The 20604-nt window shown below is 34.6% G+C and overlaps 1 protein-coding gene across 4 annotated transcripts in view; it reads right to left on the reverse strand.

Annotated features, from left to right (window-relative positions):
• Positions 1 to 5578: 5578 nt before the first annotated feature.
• The window catches only part of TMEM168 (transmembrane protein 168), a 31403-nt gene continuing 16377 nt past the window's right edge, over positions 5579 to 20604 (reverse strand). For all 4 annotated transcript variants that reach the window (XM_047694775.1, XM_047694773.1, XM_047694771.1 and 1 more), the window contains exons 3-5: positions 16632 to 16774; positions 14240 to 14514; positions 5579 to 8909 (exon numbers count right to left, since the gene is read on the reverse strand). In XM_047694775.1, coding sequence (XP_047550731.1) covers positions 8362 to 8909; positions 14240 to 14514; positions 16632 to 16774 — 966 coding nt within the window. In that variant the 3' untranslated portion in view covers positions 5579 to 8361. The remainder of the gene's footprint in view (positions 8910 to 14239; positions 14515 to 16631; positions 16775 to 20604) is intronic.

A 20604-nucleotide genomic window follows, 5' to 3' on the forward strand; every position in this document is an offset into this window, starting at 1 on the left:
TCTTTTATAGCTGAGTAATATTCATGCATAGACATACACACATATAGATATATATAAATATCTACCGATCTATATGTGTATATATTATAGCTTTATCCATTTACCTATTGAGGGGCACTTGGACTGCTTCCATAATTTGGCTATTATAAATAATGCTGCAATAAACATAGGGGTGCATATATATTTTTAGAGTAGTGTTTTTGTATTCTTCGGGTAAATATCCAGTAGTGGAATTATACATCATATAGTAGTTCTTTTTTAATTTTCTAAGGAACCTCCTTACTGTTTTCCACAGTGGCTGCACCAGTTTGCATTCCCACCAACAGTGCCTGAGGGTTCCTTTTTTTCTCCACATCCTCTCCAATATTTATTGTTTCTTGTGTTTTTTATTTTAGCCATTCTGACAGGTGTGAGGCAATATCTCATTGTGGTTTTGATTTGCATTTCCTTAATGATGAGTGATGTTGAGCTTCTTTTCATGAGTCTGTTGGCCATCCGTATGTCTTCTTTGGAGAAATGTCTATTCATGTCTTCTGCCTATTTTAAAATAAGATTATTTGTGGTTTTGGTCTTGAGTTGTATAAGCTCTTTATATATTTTGGATACTAACACTTTAACAGATACATCAGTTGCAAATATCGTCTCCCATTCAGTAGGCTGTCTTTTTGTTTTGTTGATCATTTCTTTTGCTGTGCAGAAACTTATTTTGATGTAGTTCCAATTGTCTATTTTTGCTTTTGTTTCCAACACCTTTTAAGACTTATCTAGAAAAATGTTATGGCCCTTGTCAGAGAAATGACCGCTTGTGTTATTTTCTAGGATTTTTATAGTCGCAGGCCTTACACTGAGATTTTTAATCCATTTGGAATTTATTTTTATGTATGGTGAAAAAAGTGGTCCAGTTTCATTCCTTTGCACGTAGCTTTCCAGTTTTCCCAACAACATTTGTTGAAGAGATTATCTTTTTCCCATTGCATATTCTTTCCTACTTTGTTGAAGATTAATTGACTGTATAATTATGGCTTTATTTCTGGGTTCTTTATCTGCTCCATTGATTTATGTGTCTATTTTTGTGTCACTACCATACTGCTCTGATTACTACAGCTTTATAGTATATCTTGCTATCTGTGATTGTGATACTTCTAGTTTTGTTCTTTTTAAAGATTGCTTTGACTATTTGAGGTCTTTTGTGGTTCCATAAAATTTTACGATTATTTTAGTTTTGTGAAAAAATGCTATTGGTATTTTGATAGGGATTGCATTAAATGTGTAGATTGCTTTGGGTAGTATGGACATGTAATCAGTATTTGTTCTCCCAATTCATGAGCATGGAATATCTTTCCATTTGTTTGTGTCATCTTCAATTTCTTTCACCAGTGTTTTATAGTTGTCAGATAGGTCTTTCACCTCTTTAGGTAAGTGTATTCCTAGGTATTCTTTTTGGTGCCATTATGAATGAGACTATTTTCTTAGCTTCTCTTTCTGCTACTTATTAGTGTATAGAAATGCAATCGATTTCTGTATATTGATTTTGTATCCTGTGGCCTTACTGAATTCATTTATCAGTTCTAGTAGTTTTTTTGGTGGAGTCAATATAGTATCATGCCATCTGCAAATGGTGAAAGTTTTACTTCTTCCTTACCAATTTGGATGCCCTTCATTCCTTTTTCTTGTCTGATTACTGTGGCTAGTCCTTCCCGTTGACTGCTTACTCTTGATAATAGGTCCAATTCCTCCCCTCTTGATATCTGAGAATTTTTTTTAAAAGATTTTATTTATTTGACAGAGAGATCACAAGCAGGCAGAGAGGCAGGCAGAGAGAGAGGAGGAAGCAGGCTCCCTGCTGAGCAGAGAGCCCGATGTGGGGCTCGATCCCAGGACTCTGAGATCATGACCCGAGCTGAAGGCAGCAGCTTAACCCACTGAGCCACCCAGGCGCCCCGGTATCTGAGAATTTTTAAAAATGTGTTCTGTATTGTACATAAAAGAACAGTGGAGAGTAAAGTGTAAGTTTGTGTCTATCGAGGGAGTGCACGCCTTTCATTCTGTGATTAGGGTGAGAAAATTACCCTTCAGAATTCTCCACAAGTTGAATTGGGCTGGAGCTGGGCTGGAGCTTTAATTAGATTGAGTTCACCTTCACTTAGCCCTGTCCCTAATCTCCCATGCTGAATCCCTCAAGAGACTGAACAATTTGGTTATTTTAGTGTTTAAACTGGAATAAGAGTTGTTTCACTTTTAGATAGTTAAGATTCAAATGTGATTCCAACTCTGGCAATTGTGATTCACAAAGCTACCTAAATGCTCTCTCAGTCCTCTTCCACTGCCAGTTTCTTAGCAAAATTTCAGCGCAAGGAGGCATGCTTTTTGAGTCAATCTTCTTCTTTTTTTTTTTTTTAAGATTTTATTTATTTATTTATTTGACAGACAGAGATCACAAGCAGGCAGAGAGGCAGGCAGAGAGAGAGGAGGAAACAGGCTCCCTGATGAGCAGAGAGCCCGATGAGGGGCTTGATCCCAGGACCCTGAGATCATGACCTGAGCCGAAGGCAGTGGCTTAACCCACTGAGCCACCCAGGCGCCCTTGAGTCAATCTTCTAATGACCTTTGAGACCCATCTCACCAGCCCACAATATCCTCAAAAGTTCAATCAGTTTCTTTTCTTCTGCAAAATCTTCTCATCTATGGCAGTTCCATTTCTAAGTCCCCAGCACTCAGACAGGCATGTGTCCCAGCTCTAGAAGCTGCTCTGGTCTCTGCTTGCTTATGTAGAACTCATCTCTCTTTATATTTATTGCACCTAGACTTGCTTGTATATACGACTCTGCAATAGCTCCAATAAATTGTATGCTTTTATCTGGAATTTTTCTCATGCTTCCACTGAACCAAAGTTCTTTTGTATTTCACATCCTAACCAGAAGTGGATGTCAATTTCACTGTTTTTATAAAAATGAAATTTATATTTGCTTCAAGTTCAAGATTGTGAACACATGCCTTTGTATCTCCTCCAGTTCCTATTAAATTACGTAAAGGAACAAGTACATGGTACCATCAAGATGTAGAGAAAGGGAGGAGCCTTCTCACCAGACCAGTGATTTCAGTACACATCCAGAAGGCAAAATGGATAGAAGAGTATTGAACTGGGGAGCCAGAGTGAAGCAAGCTGTAGCCTAGTAGCTTCACAGAAGATGCTTCTGGAGAAGAACCTCTGACCAGTCCAGAGCCATCCCAGAAGGGCTCTAGCATCAAAGATTGCTGGGAAACTAAGGGAGGGGCTAAAAAGTGAGGGTGATATTAGTACAATTAATAATTGAAGGTCTTTATATTGGCAGTTGCTCCTCTTGGGTATGTTTATGAGCTTATAGCCAGGTGTTTGGCCCCTTGACAAAATATTCAAAATAGGTCAGAGAAAGACAAATACCATTATGACTCACTCATAAAAGTATATCCATCATAAGAGGTGGTTGTGAGGACTTAATGAAATAATGTATACAGAAGTGCTTTGCACAGTTCCTAGAACATAAAAAAAAAAAATTGATAGCCATTGTCGTTTCTGTTGTGACTGATGTTTAGTTGCTTTATGTAGAAAGGAATCCAAAGGTTAGGTGTTGGGAAAAAAAAGAGGAGTATGGTAGAAGATAAATAGGTGAGAATGGGTATCAATGTAGGTGGATATGGATTACAAATTAAAATCCTCACCCCATTTTCCTTACTAATACCTTCTTCTGGAGAAGAAGAAATCAATATATTTAATGGCACCCAACTGAAATTCCATATATATAGAAACAAAATTGTTTTGAGAAAATTCATGCTATTTGCATTTCTAACCCAGAAGACAAAGGATTTCTTGGAAAAAAAAATCTCTATAGAGTGTCATTAATATCCAATATTATACCTAAAGAATCTTCAATGTCCTGGGGTTAGAAGGATAGAACAAAAGACCTGCTACAAAAATAAAACTGCTTTGAAGTCTTCTGACTTAAACTAAAAATTAATGTAAATCCTGCTTATCAATTCACTGTTATGTCTTAATATAAAAATACTTTTGCTCTCCATGGAGTAAACATTGCTGGTCTCGGAAGATATACCATGTTCCTCTCTAATCCTTGGCACACTACTAAAAATCTTCAGTCTTCAGACACCTGAGTGGCTCACCTGGTTAGGCATCTGCCTTCAGCCCAGGTCATGATCCCAGAGTCCTGGGATCAAGTTCCACATGACTCCTTGCTCTACAGGGAGCCTGCTTCTCCCCCTACTCATACACATTCTCTCTGTCTCTGACAAATAAATAAATAAATAAAATCTTTAAAACAGAAATCTTCAGTTTGGGATAGATCAATATTTATAGGTACAGACCAAACAGTAACAACAAAAATTGACTAAAACTCTCTACTTATTCTAATTAAGACTTAAAAATGCTGTGAGGTCATCACACAAGGTGACTGGTCAATTTTATATTTTAATCAATCAAAATGGTTTTTATGTATAAATATTTAAAAACTTAGTGACTAACCTATGGATTTCAATTTTGAATCAGCTTTGGTCAATAGAGAATAATAATAGCAACAGTACTTCCTAATACACATAAATAGAAATTACTGTCAATGAGACAATTTCTCAAAACAACTACTACTTAAACGTCATTTTTTCATACTTTATGTATTACAACTAGTAGGTAGGAGAGATACCCCAAATGTGAGATAGCCATAGTTTCCCTGGCTTTGAACCTAGCCTGAATATGTTTGTTACAGGCCAACTTTTTCTGACTTTACAGTCTAGTTGTTACAGATGAGCACAGCCAACTTTCTTCTTTGTTCATCACTTCCTTTTAATAATTTCCATTTGTGATTAAGTCTCCAATTTGTCTATGTGTTTCTAATGGGAAATCAATGAAAGATTCAATCTTTATTATATCAGAGTCCTGATGAAAATGAACTCAGCCAACAAAAAGCTATCTTTTTGCGACATGAGCTATGTTTTCATTCAAACCTGTTTTTCCTTCTTTAATCCTGACACTACTTTTTAAAAATGTGAACTGTTTGGGGCACCTGGCTGGCTCAGCCAGTAGAGAGTATGGGACTGTGGATCTTGGGGTTGAGTTTGAGCCCTATGTTTGGGTGTGGAGTTTACTTAATAAAAAAATATTTTTAAAAAAATGTGAGATGTTTTCCTTTCACTGATTCTATAATAGTCTTTAGTAATTATTAATTTAATGAGGCTCTTGAAATAATAGCCACTTAAAATTATAAGAAAATGAAATAATTTACAATCAAATTATTCCAGTTTCTCCTTAGGATTCTAAATTCACTCAGTCAAAAATATTCTTTTAATACCTCCTATTATGGGGCAAGGCACATTTGTGGGTAATTGTATTATGTTTTCAATAGAGGACATGTTCAAAGATACTGATAGATCCAAATCCTTTGAGCATTCACTATGAAATATACCAAGCAACATTCTCAAAATCAAACCATTTTCTTCTGGCATACATAATGTGAGCTATCCTCTGAGGAAAGGTAATGTAGAACGTTACTTTGAAGGAGACTAAACTCTAAATGGGAAAGAATACATATAAAAAGGCAGTACCCAAAACAGCAAATATATTTAGGCCAAAATTTACAAACAATATGTACAGTTACAAATAGATTCTAATGAAGATTTTACTGGAAAAAAAAAACCCCACCCATAAATGCATTAAATATAAATGCATTTTAATTAGCAATGCAATTTTTAATAGACTTATGAAAACACTGGTCATAAAAATGGTCTTCTGTACAATTCTGTATTTATTAAGAAGAGCAAGATAGAAAGCTATGCAAAGATAAATCCAAATATCCCAGGGAAGAAGAGTTTAGTCAGAGCAAACTAAAACAAAAGTTTTTAGTGAAATAATGGCATAACTGAAAAATTATAGGAAGAGAAAGAACTTGACTCCCTTAATTCATCACAGAACAGTATATAGTTTAAGAGATGTTTTTAGGGTGTAGTGCTTTTCTGGTTTCAGCAAGGTATCATGTAAGAAAACAAATTAAATCAACATTATATTAAAAAACATCTCCATTTTAAACTATTTTTTGTGGGCTGATAAAGTTTTGCCCTGAAGTAATTCCTATCATTCCCAGTAACTCCTTCATAAACATATGGTATATAAAATGAAAGTCATAAGAAAATTATCCTTACTAATTGCCAGATCTAGTTTTTAATCTTTTAAGTTAGAGTAACCAATCAATTTATCCTTCCTATAATATTTTTTCTCCATATTATATTCTGTCAGTTAATGTTTTAAAATGGCAGCTTTAATTTAGGATGCCACCTCTTAACTGTCATTTTATAGTTTTTTGTTTAGGAGGAGAATTCAAAAAGTGGGTACTCTTTGTGGTTAATAAATTGGCTCGAGTCACATTTTTAGCTCAGAACTTTTTTGGTCATAGAAAATGTGTATCAGAACACTAGTTTTGTGGCCGTAAAGTCTGCTACCTTTTGAATCTGATTTTTAGTACCATCTTAATATTATGTTATAAGGAATGCAGAATATACCTTTATATTTGGCTTTCTCAGAGTAAAGATATATGCTTTATTTAAAGCTAATTTGCTCAATATTAGCTTTTAAATTTAAAAGATTTTACTTAATGCTAATTTAACTTTTTTGTAGCTATAAGCTCATAATTTTACCACTTGGCTTTTCTGCTACACTAGTTCTGAACAGAAATGAAACATTACACTATTTCATTTGGATAATGTTGATATAAATATGTAACCAAATATTGGAAAATTTCAAATCAACTTGTTTACCAACCATGAACTCTAATAAATGGGCATTTATTATGACTATCACTTTTAATATATCAAAATTATTCAGTAACTGTTTTTTGCACATTAAATGAAAAATTAATTTTTAAAATTTTATTCAAAGCATTAGGAAAATCATATTCAAAACACAGAAATAATCAGACTGTAACAACACTGCATAGATAGTGGTTCACAAGTTCCCTGACACTAAGTGACTTCTACCTAACAAAAACTTCAATTTTCGAGTCACCAGGTAGAAAATGGTAGAGGCATTATTTTCTCTCTGAGGCTGGAAAAATGGCTTCAATGGTGAGAAGTCACACTTTAAACAACAAAGATTAGATTATCCCCTAATTTAATTCTACTCCCCTCTTGTTACGTCTCAGATAAGAAAATTTAGAATGTAAGGATTACTGGAAGGGAATGGGAGGTAAATTACCTCTTAGGGGATACCCTGGTCAGTGCCTGCTTTAATCAGACAAAACACTGAATTAAGTTTTAAAAATTACAACCACACCATTATGCATAACTAAAATTGCCAATATGAATACTTTTTTAAACATAATACAGTACATGTATACAAGAAAAAAATGACCTGTTTCCAATCCTTTGACCTTCAGTAGAAAAAAATGTCATCACTAATGAGAGATCTGAAAGATAATTTTCATGGCAGAGCATTAATTCCATAGAAATCAAAATCATTTCTGAATAGTGAAAATAGCCTGAATCAATGAGAAATTGCTAAATTTTTTAAGAGTTTACTTTTTGAAAGAGAAGACAATTTATATGGGAGGAATTTGTAGCTGGAAACATTGTTCATTAAAACAGTTACCTGAGAAAGACTCTTAAAATTGCCAGTGCTTTCAGAACCCCTCTCTCCACCCCAACAATGCAGGAAGGAGCGATTTGTAGGCTTCTAGCTTCTTACTGTTACCTACATGAAGAAAGTTTTGAACTCAACAGTTGTTTGAGCTTTACTACTACACTGATTAAAAGGCCACAACCAAGACATCTGAATGGTAGACTATAAGTGCATTTTTGCATTCATTTCAGGCTTCTCCCTTTAATCCTTTTTTTAAGAGTTTGTAATTGTTCAAATGGTCTTGGACTCAAACCTACTGTTCACACACACACAAAAAAACTTCTGTAAGCAAATTGGAAGTTTTCTTATAATAGTAAACAAACTGTCTGGTCTACGTTCTCTAATCCATGCCTAGAAAATAAGGCATTATTAATTCTTCATTGGCCACTGCAGAGCATAGACAAGTGTTTTCTTTCTAATCAGAGGCATATACAAACATTCCTCAAAGTGCATTGTTATTTTTAGCCTCCGTTATGCATTTACACAGCATGAGCATTTATGTCTCCTTACATACTTGTAGGATTAAATGCTTATTCCCAACATCTCACAAACACCATAATTACTTGAGAAAAGACAAAGTGAGAGCAGCTACAGAAGTAGCAAGGTTTTTTTTTTTTTTTCCACAAATAAAAAAACCATATACAAAAAATGGCAAGTTAGTGATAACTGGTAGTATGAACTCTCAATAATATTCCACTTTGGGTTCCAAATTAAGATTTGACAAGTTTGAAGCCTTGTCCTGTGTCCAGCACAGTAGGAAGAAACCAACTCATTTTTAATCTTTTCAAACACCTGAAACAACTTTTGCAGATCCAAAAAAGGTTCAGACCGCACAACCAATTTGCCAAATGCACCAGTGGATACGTAATACGAGGAAAGTGCAACATCCAGTGCTTGGCCACGTCACTGCCCGTTGGCAGATGCAGGGTGTAGTCACTCCACCGCTTTGACACAGCGTAGACGGCCTTCACAGTGCGGCCCTTCTCAGTCCAGCAGATGTTATTACCGGGGTTGCAGTTATATTCCACCCAGTCTTTTGTAAAGTCCCCCAGCTGTGGTGGGTCAGCTTCTTCAATATCTATGGTCTTTGTCATCTCTGCTCCTTGCACTGCAATGTACTGATCATTGATTTTTCTCACTTCTTTTACCCACGGAGTTGAATTCTCACTGTCTAATACGATAATAAGGCGAGAACAGAAGGAGGCATTCTTTTCTCTCCACCATTCTAAAAGTGTGTCAAGGCGCAGTATGTCTCCACCTGTGAACAAAAGAAAATTCAATAGAGTAATAATTTTTCTGAAGCCTCCTCTTAAGTATAGTTTAAGTTCCTGGAATTAAATATGTAGGCCAAAAAAATAGATGGAGCCTTCCTTTCAAAGTATCTCGTCAGAAGAGTTTTTAAAAACAGACTTTCAGGGCGCCTGGGTGGCTCAGTGGGTTAAGACTCTGCCTTCGGCTCAGGTCATGATCTCAGGGTCCCGGGATCAAGCCCCGCATCGGGCTCTCTGCTTAGTGGGCAGCCTGCTTCTCCCTCTCTCTCTCTGCCTGCCTCTCTGCCTACTTGTGATCTTTCTCTGTCAAATAAATAAATAAAATCTTAAAAAAAAAAACAGACTTTCAACTTCGGGTAAAAAAAAAATCCTTGTTACATTGAAAAAGGAATAGGTTATAATAAATTAAGAAAATTATATTTATGAAGTTAAATTTAGTGAAAAAAATGAAAAGTCAATATTCTATATCACAGGCAGCAAATTATGGCTCAGGGGCCAATCCAGCATGTCAACACTGTGTTTGTAGGGCCTGAGAGCTAAGAACTGATTTACATTTTTACATGGTTAAAAATCAAAAGAACAGAAGTTTGCAACATGTGACAGTACAAGAAACTTAAATTTCTTCTTCTTATTTCCATAAATAACATTCATGTGCATTCTGTCTATGGATGCTTTTGTTCTACAGTGCCTGTGCTGACCAGTTACAATAGGGACCTTATGACTACTAAGCCAAAAATACCTTGCCCTTTAGAGAAAAAGTTTGTTGGTCTTTTGAAAACCACTGATCAATGATAAATTAATGTTACCTTGCCTTATACATAGATACCTACTGAAGGAAAAAGAAACTCTTCCTACCTGTATCAAGAATGAGTTTATAGTGGATTTTTAAAAGATTTTATTTATTTGACAGAGAGAGAGAGAGAGAGCACAAGTAGGCAGAGCAGCAGGCAGAGGGAGAGGGAGAAGCAGGCTCTCCACTGAGCAGGGAGCCCGATGGGGAGCTCGATCCCAAGACCCTGCAATCATGACCTGAGCCAAAGGCAGCCACCTAACTGACTGAGCCACCCAGGCACCCCTAAATGTATTTTATTACCTGAAAAACAACACAGGATTAAAAAAAATACATACCCAGAAAAGTCTAAAGCAAATTTATCTTAAAGCTAGTAGGTTTTACATCTAGTTCATTATAATAGGTCTTTTTGTATTAATTTTGATTTTTAAATATATGGCATTAAAATACTATCTTGACTATTTAATTTTTGGCATCCTCTTAAATTCTGTGACCCAAGCAAGTGCTATCCTTACTCATCCTACTCTTGGCTGTGTTTCAATGGTACATTAATATTCATAGAATCATTCCAATTCTAGGGAATTTATCCTAAGGAAAGGGCAGAAATGGGGACAAAAATTACATATAAAGATCTTCTTCCCACTGCTATCTATGATAGTGTAAAATCTGAAACAACCAGGAGGAATGGAAATTATGAGAGAATTATAATAAAATGGTATTTAAAAAAAATTCTATTGACAAGAAAATGTCTATAATACTAGGAGAAAAAGCATGGCATGGAAGTGTATCTACAAAAACAGCAGTGGTTACTGCTGGGTGTTTGGATTTCAGGTAGTTTTTGTTACACCTTCCTATATTTTCGACCATTTTTACACTGAGCATATGTTACTTTAATGATCAGAACAAAGTCTTAACATGGTATAATCTCCATGTTAAGATGGAGATTACGGCACAAGCTCCAACAATTTCAGATACACATCTCTACCTAGAGCAATCATTCTCTTTGCTAAACTATCAAAATGACACTGGAGAGAAAGAGAGAGAATCCTTTAGTATTTGGATTCTATTAGTAATGGGACCTCTGAAGCCAGGGCATAATAACACATTCTTTATGAACAATTAATATTCTTTTATTCATCAGCCTACTATATCTTGGGCTTTTGACAATGAAAAAGCTATTTTATGAATTATTCTTATACTCATGCTTATCATTTCAGAGGCACTATCTCAATACATGGTTTCTGTGTATTACTAATGTATTGCTTCACAGAGAGCTCCAGAAGATACCTTTCGTTATATAGTAAAATGTTAACTTTTCATTATTGCCAGTTCTATTCAATTTCTCATAGAGATCAGAGAATGACGGAGATTACAAGAGCTATTATACAAAATCCATCTGCCACAAAACATCATTGTCTAACTTGCCTTCTACAACTATTTCAATAAATATCCTAAAAGCACATTCTAAACTAATTCTCTTACATACATGCTCTTTAGATATCAATAAGAGACTTAAAGGAGCATTAAAGCCTTTTCAACTGACTATTTCTCTTCTCCTGTTTTGTTTTGCTCTGCTTTCTCCTATGAATAGGTTCTATGTTGCATTTGGCTTTTGGCCCAGATGCAAAGTACTTACATTTATCTCAGCTAACAGCCATCTGATGCAGTTAAAGTAATTGAGACTGCTTTTTAAAGGCTTTGTTTATCTGTGATAAACTGCTTTATAGATTATCTATATTTTTTCATTTAATTCTCTCTTGTCATTATCATAATTGTTTTTTACTCTGAAACAAAGAGGCAAAAATAACTGATTCCATCTTATGAAACTCCATAAATTAAGGAGACTACTATATATTCTAAGAAATACTGTGAGTAAAGGTATGTGATATAAGGGCAAATAGAGATTCTCTTTCTCACAGTGGTACTTAGTTCTGGACCTGCTCTTACTTGCTAACTCCCATGTAAAATCCAGACATGATGTTTCCTATTTTACAGGTTTTTAGAAAGATGTAATTCTCAGAGCTCAAAGCTCTCTGTCACGTGGGCTGGGATGGATTAAAGCATTTTCCTTTGAGCAGGAGGGTTCAGTACTATCATCTGCCTTTGAGGGTTATGTCTCTAGCAGCCCAAGGCAGGAACTGAGTGAAAGGAAGGCTCAGCCTCTATCCCCAGCTCAACCTGGTTACCTCCAAGTGGGCTTGGTGCCTCAAGCTGAGAGAGTATAGCGTTGCTGAATTATGGGATGAACCTACCCTTCATTGTGTTCTACTTTTTACCATAAAGTCTCCAAAAAGAAAGTTACACGTAGAAGAACAAATCTTCTTGGCTAAGAGAGGAATTCTATAATGGTCAACTCATTGGTGATATATTCAAAAAATATTATAAAGATACCATTCCAGAATGTAATTGCTAGATATTAACCTAAAATATAGCCACAATTTATAGAGTTTTTAAGTCTTCATAAATTATTGCTAACTCATAGTGAGTGAAAATTTAAGAACACTGATAGATATATGTTACTTGGTGTCTATTATTTTTCCTAGGAAAAGAAAAAGTTGATATAAATAGTAGGAAATTATACATCTAGAATTTACTTCCAAAGCCATCTTTTATAAGATAATTGAAATAAATTTTTAAAAGATTTAAGTGGAAAAATACAAAGTTTCTGAAAAATGTTTACATTAATAAATCCTTCATGTTAACATATAACAAGCTTACTTTTAAAATTATTTTCTTAAAATACTTACAAATAACCAGGGATATACGCATGACCACCAAAATTATGTCTTTTTCCATTTGATTTGGGAAGAGTTCAGTATTATAAGCAATACAGTAAATTTTCAACAATCAATCCCAGGTTTTAGGTCTGAAATGCTATTTGTCAGGATTTTTGAATTGACTAGAACCTTTTTTTCTGTGCTCTAAGGTCAAGTACACAGACTGGTATACTTTACCTAAAATTAAAATAGCCATAAAGGCTTAAAAAGTTTTCTACATTGAATTATTAACAAGTTACAGGTCAAGTAAAAGATTTTACAAACTGCATTCAAGTAATTTTGATGTTGCCTACCTTCTTCAAAAGTATTTAGGAAATGGGTGAACAAAAATATCTACTAAACCAGAACATGCAATTTTCTCTACCTTAATGGTTTTAACCTTGACAGCACATGGTACAATGGGGGAAAATACACTTTAAGGGGTTAGGCAGATCTGGATTTGAATTATGGTTCCATCACTTACCAGTTGTATGACCACAGATATGTAACAACTTTAGGTTTTCATTTTATTCTTTGAAAAATGAAGATGATAGAGGTGATAGTACTTACCTGAAAGTTTAAGTGAACATTAAATTTAATGTATATAGAGTACCAAGCATAGTAACTGCTACAAATATGCCCGATAAATATTTGCTTTCACTCCTAGACAGCCATTAATTTATTCACATAACCAAAAATTACAACGTATTTTTATGATAAAACCCTCATTTCAAATCTAGCATGTGATTAGGGAACCCATGATGGTTTAAAATCATCTCGACTTTAACCTTTAATCATCCCCACTTAGCGTTCTTTTTTTTCTTTAAGATTTTTTATTTATTTATTTGACATAGAGAGATCACAAGCAGGCAGAGAGGCAGGCAGAGAGAGAGGAGGAAGCAGGTTCTCCGCTGAGCAGAGAGCCCGATGCGGGGCTGGATCCCAGGGTCCTGAGCCGAAGGCAGACGTTTATGGACTAAGATACCCAGGTGCCCTCATTCAATGATTTCTTCCATCTGTACTTAAGGAACCCTACTAGGGATCTGCCAGGCTCTGTTCTAGGCACTAAGCAAATAATTAATAAAACAAAGCCCATGACTTACGTGGTCTCTATTCTAGTTGGGAAGCCCAATGAGCAAATTTACATTTAAAATAGATCTCATTTTACAGTTAGCAAGAAGATTTAATATTACCCCCTCATTTTACAGAGGAGAGAACTAAAACTGAGAGAAGTTAGGTAACTTGACAAAAATAACACTGTTATGACAAAATCAGGACAAGAACCAAGGTCTCCTGACCTAAGCACTACTCCCACCATATCACCTCACTTGCTGTTTAAACTCCTTATAAGCTTTCTAACATGAACTGTACATGTGCAGAACTACTGAAATCAGCACTCATAACATTTAAAGACTTAGAAGTACTGGTCAAATTAATTAGCTTCTGAAAAATGAAACTAAATTTAATAATTCTGAAAATATATTAAAGGGAAACTCATAATTTCTTAGACTAAGCAGATTTTTTCTTCCAATCAATACAAGACGTAATTCTCAAAACCTTTAGAGATTACTAATATTATGCTAAACAGGTATGCCAGAGAAAACAAAAACAAAACAGAATCACCTGTATACTTGGTAAACTGTGAAGCAGAAAATTAAGAATTTTGGAAATTTGGAATTAAGAAATTTGGAAATAATATTGCAGTGTGAAGGGTAGCTTTGCATAAATAGATCTATCTTTATAATAGTGAAATTGCCAGAGGTACACTTACCTGCAAGAGCCCACTCTCCTGTGCCATGGGTGTGCCCACTGTAATACAAAACATACGTATCATGTCTAGGTCCATCCACAGTCCGAAGTTCAAGGAAAGCTTTCAGTTTGGAATGTAGAGTATCAAAAGACAGTCCACTTGTGGAATAGTCACATCCATAGGTCTCAATCATATGATATGCAAAAAATCTTTGGATAGCATTGAGCATGCCAGTAGACCTCAAATTTAACTCCTGCACATGTTCTGGTGGAAGAAGTGTTGGCTGGCCATCAGGACTGAAGGAAAAAAAATTATTTTGGTGTTTAAAGAGTGTACATTCTATGTCACATTCTTACTCTTCATTTGTAATTAAGCATCATAACAGCTGCTGCTAACTAAATAGAATTTTTTTAAAACCCTCTTTTCTACAGTACTAAAAATTAAGCTTGAACATCAGAGCCTAATTACTAAAAGTTACATTTCTATATAACTTTTCTCTAACCAATAAAATAGTCACCAAACTGAAAGCTGGGAAAAGATCTTCAAATGTAGATAAGACTGTTCTTTGTTCTGTATTTGTATTCTTTTACCAAATGACAGATATTGAATAAGACTTTCTAAAAGCAAGATCATACTGATTTTACCCTGCATTTCAAGAACACCCAGGTGGGAACTATAATTAAAGAACTTTCTTTCCTTGACAAAAAACTTTATGGAAGCAGTATGCTTTATATTTCTATATTGAAAAAGACAGACTTTATAAGGTTGCATTCAAGTTCTACTAAGTTAAGGAACACAAATGACAGAAGAAATTGTTGGTAAATGACATTTTGAAACAGTTATTAAAATTTAGGCCCAATGCCTTATACTGCTGAACAACTGAAGACAGATCTGATCCTAGAACGAACATAAAATGGTACTGTAGTAAAGATGAAAAACCATGTCTTAAAGCTAGCAGAATCAAAATACCAATATTCAAGAAGAAGAAAAAAAAAATCATCACTCCTATCCAGAAAACAAAGTTCTTTCAGTAGTTCTGAAAACCTTACATTTTGCTTCATATATTATCAGTATTATTCTTTTTTTTTAAGTTTTATCAGTATTATTCTAATGACACTAGTTTTCATTAAAATAGTAAGACACTTTGTGCTGTATATGTAACATTTAGCAGTCACAAACAGTAAAAGAATAAGCAACGCATTAACAAAAATTAGTGCAAATTACTATTTCCACGTGTTCTCCCGGCTAAACTGTCACATCTTACTTTATGTGACCCTTTTAATTAAATCTATTCCTTTTACATCTCATAAGAATTTGCAACTTTTTATAAAGCCTTTAACGTGAAGGAAAATATTTACTACAAATACTCTGTTTTTGGTTTTTATGACAACTATTTGAAATAAATTTTTTATTTCAAAGTCTTCCCTCTCCCCCACCCCAAAAATCACAAAGGAAATTATGAATACTTGGTAATCAAAATTCATTAACAGCAAATAACTATTTTTTTCTATTTCAAAGGTACTTACTATAAAAATTTTTTTAATGTGGCAATATTTACATATTCAAAAAGATTTGCCACACATTTAAGGACAAAAATTATTTTGGAATAAAACTACAATGAAACAAATATATGTTTCTTCATTCCCAATTTTTTTGTAACATTTTCCAGTGAGCAGAGTATTTTTACATCCATATTCTCATTAGCTCTTCATAATAGGTTCTTCTGAGATGGTTAGAATAGGTATTGTCATTTGCATTTTTTGAGGTGGGGAGGGGCAAAGGCAGAGGGAAAGAGAGGATCTTAAGATCCACGCCCAGCATAGAGCCCAACTTGGGGCTTGATCTCACCACCCTGAGATGATGATGTGAGCTAAAATCCAGAGTTGGATGCTTAGCCAACTGAGCCACTGAGACATCCCTGTCATTGGCATTTTAAGTAAAAACATTGAAGTTCAGAGAAGTTATGATTTGCTTAGCATTAACACAGAACTAGCATTTAGGATTCTCAGGTTCAGTATACATTCTATTAAATTTTAGCAGGTTGTTTCATAGGACATTTTCTTAAACAAGATAACCTTTTCTAAAGAAAGGATAGGACCTTTTTCTAAAGAAAGGGTAGGACCTTTCCTTGGAAGCATCATTCATTTTTTCTGATTTTTTTTAACTAAGTATAAGCTAATCACATTTATCAAGAAAATATTTAAATTGAATCCTGAGGATTACATCATTATGCAGAGCTAATAAAAGTTTTTAAACATTTGGGGTAAATGAAAAAAACTGCAAGAGCATTATATTTTGAAAATACTATACTTCTGAAAAAATGAGCAATCACATTTTATATTCAAATTCATACAAATATTAGGAAAATATTAAGAGTCAAGTAGTCACTACTAATTATACTAGATTACTGTACCTGCAGAAGTTGGTGGGAATCACAATAGCATATCCAACGGATGTTCCTCCTAAACAGTTACCCAATTCATGGAAGAGACCATGAGCCATGGATTCCAGTGGTAAAACTATCAGAAACATGCTCAAGAAGATTCCATTTGTTGGCTAAAAGAAGTTCAAAACAGCATATTTATTTATACAGCATGTGTGACTGCACTTATGTGTGTGCATATATACATTTACGTATATATTTGCCCCACTTCCAAAAAAGATAAAAAGAACAATAACCTAAAAACAATTACAGGTTGAATCAGAGCAAGTATATAAGGTTGATCAATGAAACCTAAATTAATCTGGAAGTTTCTTGGAAGTTGTGGCAAAACAAATACAGCACATCCTATTTTTTTTAATTTGCCTGGTAACATCCTACCCAAACTAAAAACAAAACAAAACAAAACCCTCTTGGTATAACACTAAAGGCCAGAAAACAAATCCTTTCCTGTTAAAAAACCAACATATTCTAAATCACTTTTCAAATAACATACTCATTTATTTTATCAGAAAAGTTACTTTAGAAAGGGCTCATTTTCCTGTGAAAAGTCCAAAATTAAAGAAAATAAAATCTTATAGAAAATTTAAGATTCTAAAGCTATCAAAATGAATCCCAGTCTTAAACTTTTAATAAAGTTTTCCTTTGAAAAGCTCTAGACTCTGTAAATTCAAAGTTGTAAAAAAAAAAAATGTGTATGTGTGTGTATATATGTTCTATATACATAAAGGGCATTTAAGCATCTTAAAAGCAGAAGAGAAAAAGGGAGGCAAAAAAGCCACAAAAACCAAAAAACAACCCGGAAAAAATAAAGGACCCATTTAAGTGAAAACAAAGTGGATGATAATCACTCAGTCCTGATCTATAGCTTCACAGTACCAGTAGTGTTCCCCATTCTTTATGTTGCTACTGCACATACTATATGGTTATATGCTTGCTTCTGTTCATGAACATGCATTTCTCTAATTCCCTCAGAATTTTAATAAAAAATGGGTGATTCCCATAACGGAAAAATGGATATAATGCCCTATTCTGGGTATACTGTTTGCTATCAATTGCATAAAATATAGTACATGCTCAATTTAGAAACATTAGAAAATATAATTGAGATAAGTGATTAAAATCATTGCATGTACTGTCCTCCACACATGCTTTCTGAAATACCTGACTTCACATAATATATATACATGTTTTTTAGTCACAGTAGGATAATGTTCTGTACACTAATATACTGTAAGCCTATTAGTATAATGCTAATCATTTGTAAGGAATGGCAATCCTGGGGCACCTGGGTGCCTCAGTTGTTGGGTGTCTGCCCTTTGGCTTGGGTCATGATCCCGGGATCCTGGGATCATTGGGCCCTGCGTAGGAATCCTTGCTCAGTGGGAGGCCTGTTTCTCCCTTTCCCACACCCCCTGCTTGTGTTCCCTCTCTCGCTGTGTCTCTGTCAAAAAGAAAAAAAAAAAAAAAAGAGAATGGCATTCCTATCGTATAAAATTTTAATTAGCTGACTCCCTATTATTGCTATTTAGATTCCATTTACTTTTCTATTTTAATAAAACCAGAATAAGTATGGAGTTCTCTTATTTAATTTTTAAATCCCTTTGATAATCTGAGTTTCATCTATGGTGAAGTGTTAAATACTTTACTAATTTTTCCATGGGGCTGTCTTTTTATTATTACAGCTTTGTTTTGCTCTCAGTATATTTGACTTTTGTGGGTTATATGATGAATGCTTCCCCCCCTTAATGTTTTTTTTTTTTTTTTGCTTAGTTTTTTTTTTTTTTAAAGATTTTATTTATTTGACAGAGATCACAAGTGGGCAGAGAGGCAAGCAGAGAGAGAGAGAGAGAGAGGAGGAAGCAGGCTCCCTGCAGAGCAGAGAGCCCGATGTGGGACTCGATCCCAGGACCCTGAGATCATGACCTGAGCTGAAGGCAGAGGCTTAACCACTGAGCCACCCAGGTGCCCTGTGTTTTTTTTTTTTTTAAGATTTTATTCATTTATTTACTTGAGAGAGAGTGTACATGCGCAGGGTGTAAACGCAGAGGGGGAGGGAGAGGGACAAGCAGATTCTAAGCAAAGCACAGAGCCCGACTACAGGCTTGATCTCACAACCCTGAGATCAAGACCTGTGTAGAATCTAAGTCTGACATTTTAACCGAGCCACCCAGGAACCCCTTGTTTAGCATGTTTTTAATTGTAATGTCATTCTGTGTAAGTTAAAGAAATCTTCCTCTACCCAAAGGTCAAGAAAGATTATTTTACATTACCCTTGAAAGGCTTTATTGTTTTGCTCTTCACATTTTTAGGTCTATAATCCAAATGTAATTGATATTTGTTTATGGTCCAATTCCATTTTTTCTATCTGTACAATTACCAATCACTGAAAATCTCAACAATTCCACATTACTCTACAGTGCCGTCTCTGCCATAAATCAAGTATTATGGGATTTGTTCTTATACTTTATTCTGTTCCATTAGTCTGCCTCTCCTTTCAAATATTTCCTTTGGCCTTTATTTCCTTCTTTCTTCTGGGACTCCAATAAAATAGAGTTCTCACTGTACCCTCTTTGAGTCTTAGTCTTTTGTATTTTCCATTTTTCTTTTGTGCTCCTTCTTGTGCAGTTTCTTCTGAAATGTATCTTCCAATTTACTAATGCTCACTTCAACTTTATCTATTAGTCTTGCACACTGAATTTCAGGTATTTTATTTTCTGATTCTAAAACTTACTCTTTTTCAAATCTGCCTTGTTACTATTTTATAGTTTTCATCTTCCTACTATTATATACTACCTTTGCTTTTATCATTTTCAACTGGGTAAATCTGGTTCATCAAGACTTTCTGTTCATCTCTTGCTTGTTGGTCCTGCTGCTTATTGCTTTTGATGCTGTGTGTGTGTGTGTGTACCTGGTTATGTTTATGATCTGAACACTGTATACAAAAATACACGTGTGTGTGTATATATGTGCGTGCATATATATGTGTGTGCGTGTATATGTATGTATACGTGTATATATATATAAAATTATCCTAGGCCTGAAATTAGTCCTATAATTATATAACTACATATATATACTCACAGGACCCATTTCAAGCCTAGGATAATGACACCTTTCTCCAAGTGGATTTTTGTTCGTTTCTTCCAAAGAGCTGGAACGCAGTATCTTAAGCCAGGTTTGACCACTTAATCTGGGTCACATCACTCAAAGGAAACAATGTCAGAATGCAAATTCATGACAGCGCTGTAACGGACACGGTTCCACCCTTTTCCTTCAGTGTGTCATCTTAAAATGGGAGGTAATTAACTTACCAAAGACCCCACCTCTGAAGTTCTGGGCTTTGATTTTTGCTCTTGATGGCACTAGAGGTGCAGCTCAGCTTTAAACCTTCCTTCTTCAGTTTTAAACATGTTCACAGGGAACACTATTGAGTATTACTATCCCCGAAAGTATAATATGTATTTTCATTTACTCAAGTCTTCTTTCAAAATCCTCAGTGCAGTTTTAAATTTCTTTGTAAAAATATCGTAAGTTTCTTTTAAACCTTTTTCATTTTATGTTTGTTGTTCTATGAATGGAGTGATTTCCATTACATTTTCTGATTATGCACGTCTAGGACATTTTTTGTATATTTACATGTTGTTTTTTGCCACCTAAATGTATTAAAAATATATACTCCCACTATACATCATTTATTTCTTCTTATATTACCTACATCCTACAATTCCAAGAAAATTTACATAGTTTTTATAGTGACTAGATTAATGGTAACTATCCACAAATCAACCTTTTATGACAGAGTTTACAAGGTTAAAGATGCAGCATAATTCTCACAACTGTTAGGACAGCATTTTCAATTGATTTCCCAGTTAACTCTTAGGTTTGCCAGGTAATCATCTTACCTACAAATACTAATAATTTCATTACTTTCTTTTTCTTCTAT

The sequence above is a fragment of the Lutra lutra genome, chromosome 11, assembly GCF_902655055.1.
Source record: "Lutra lutra chromosome 11, mLutLut1.2, whole genome shotgun sequence".
NCBI lineage: Eukaryota > Metazoa > Chordata > Mammalia > Carnivora > Mustelidae > Lutra > Lutra lutra.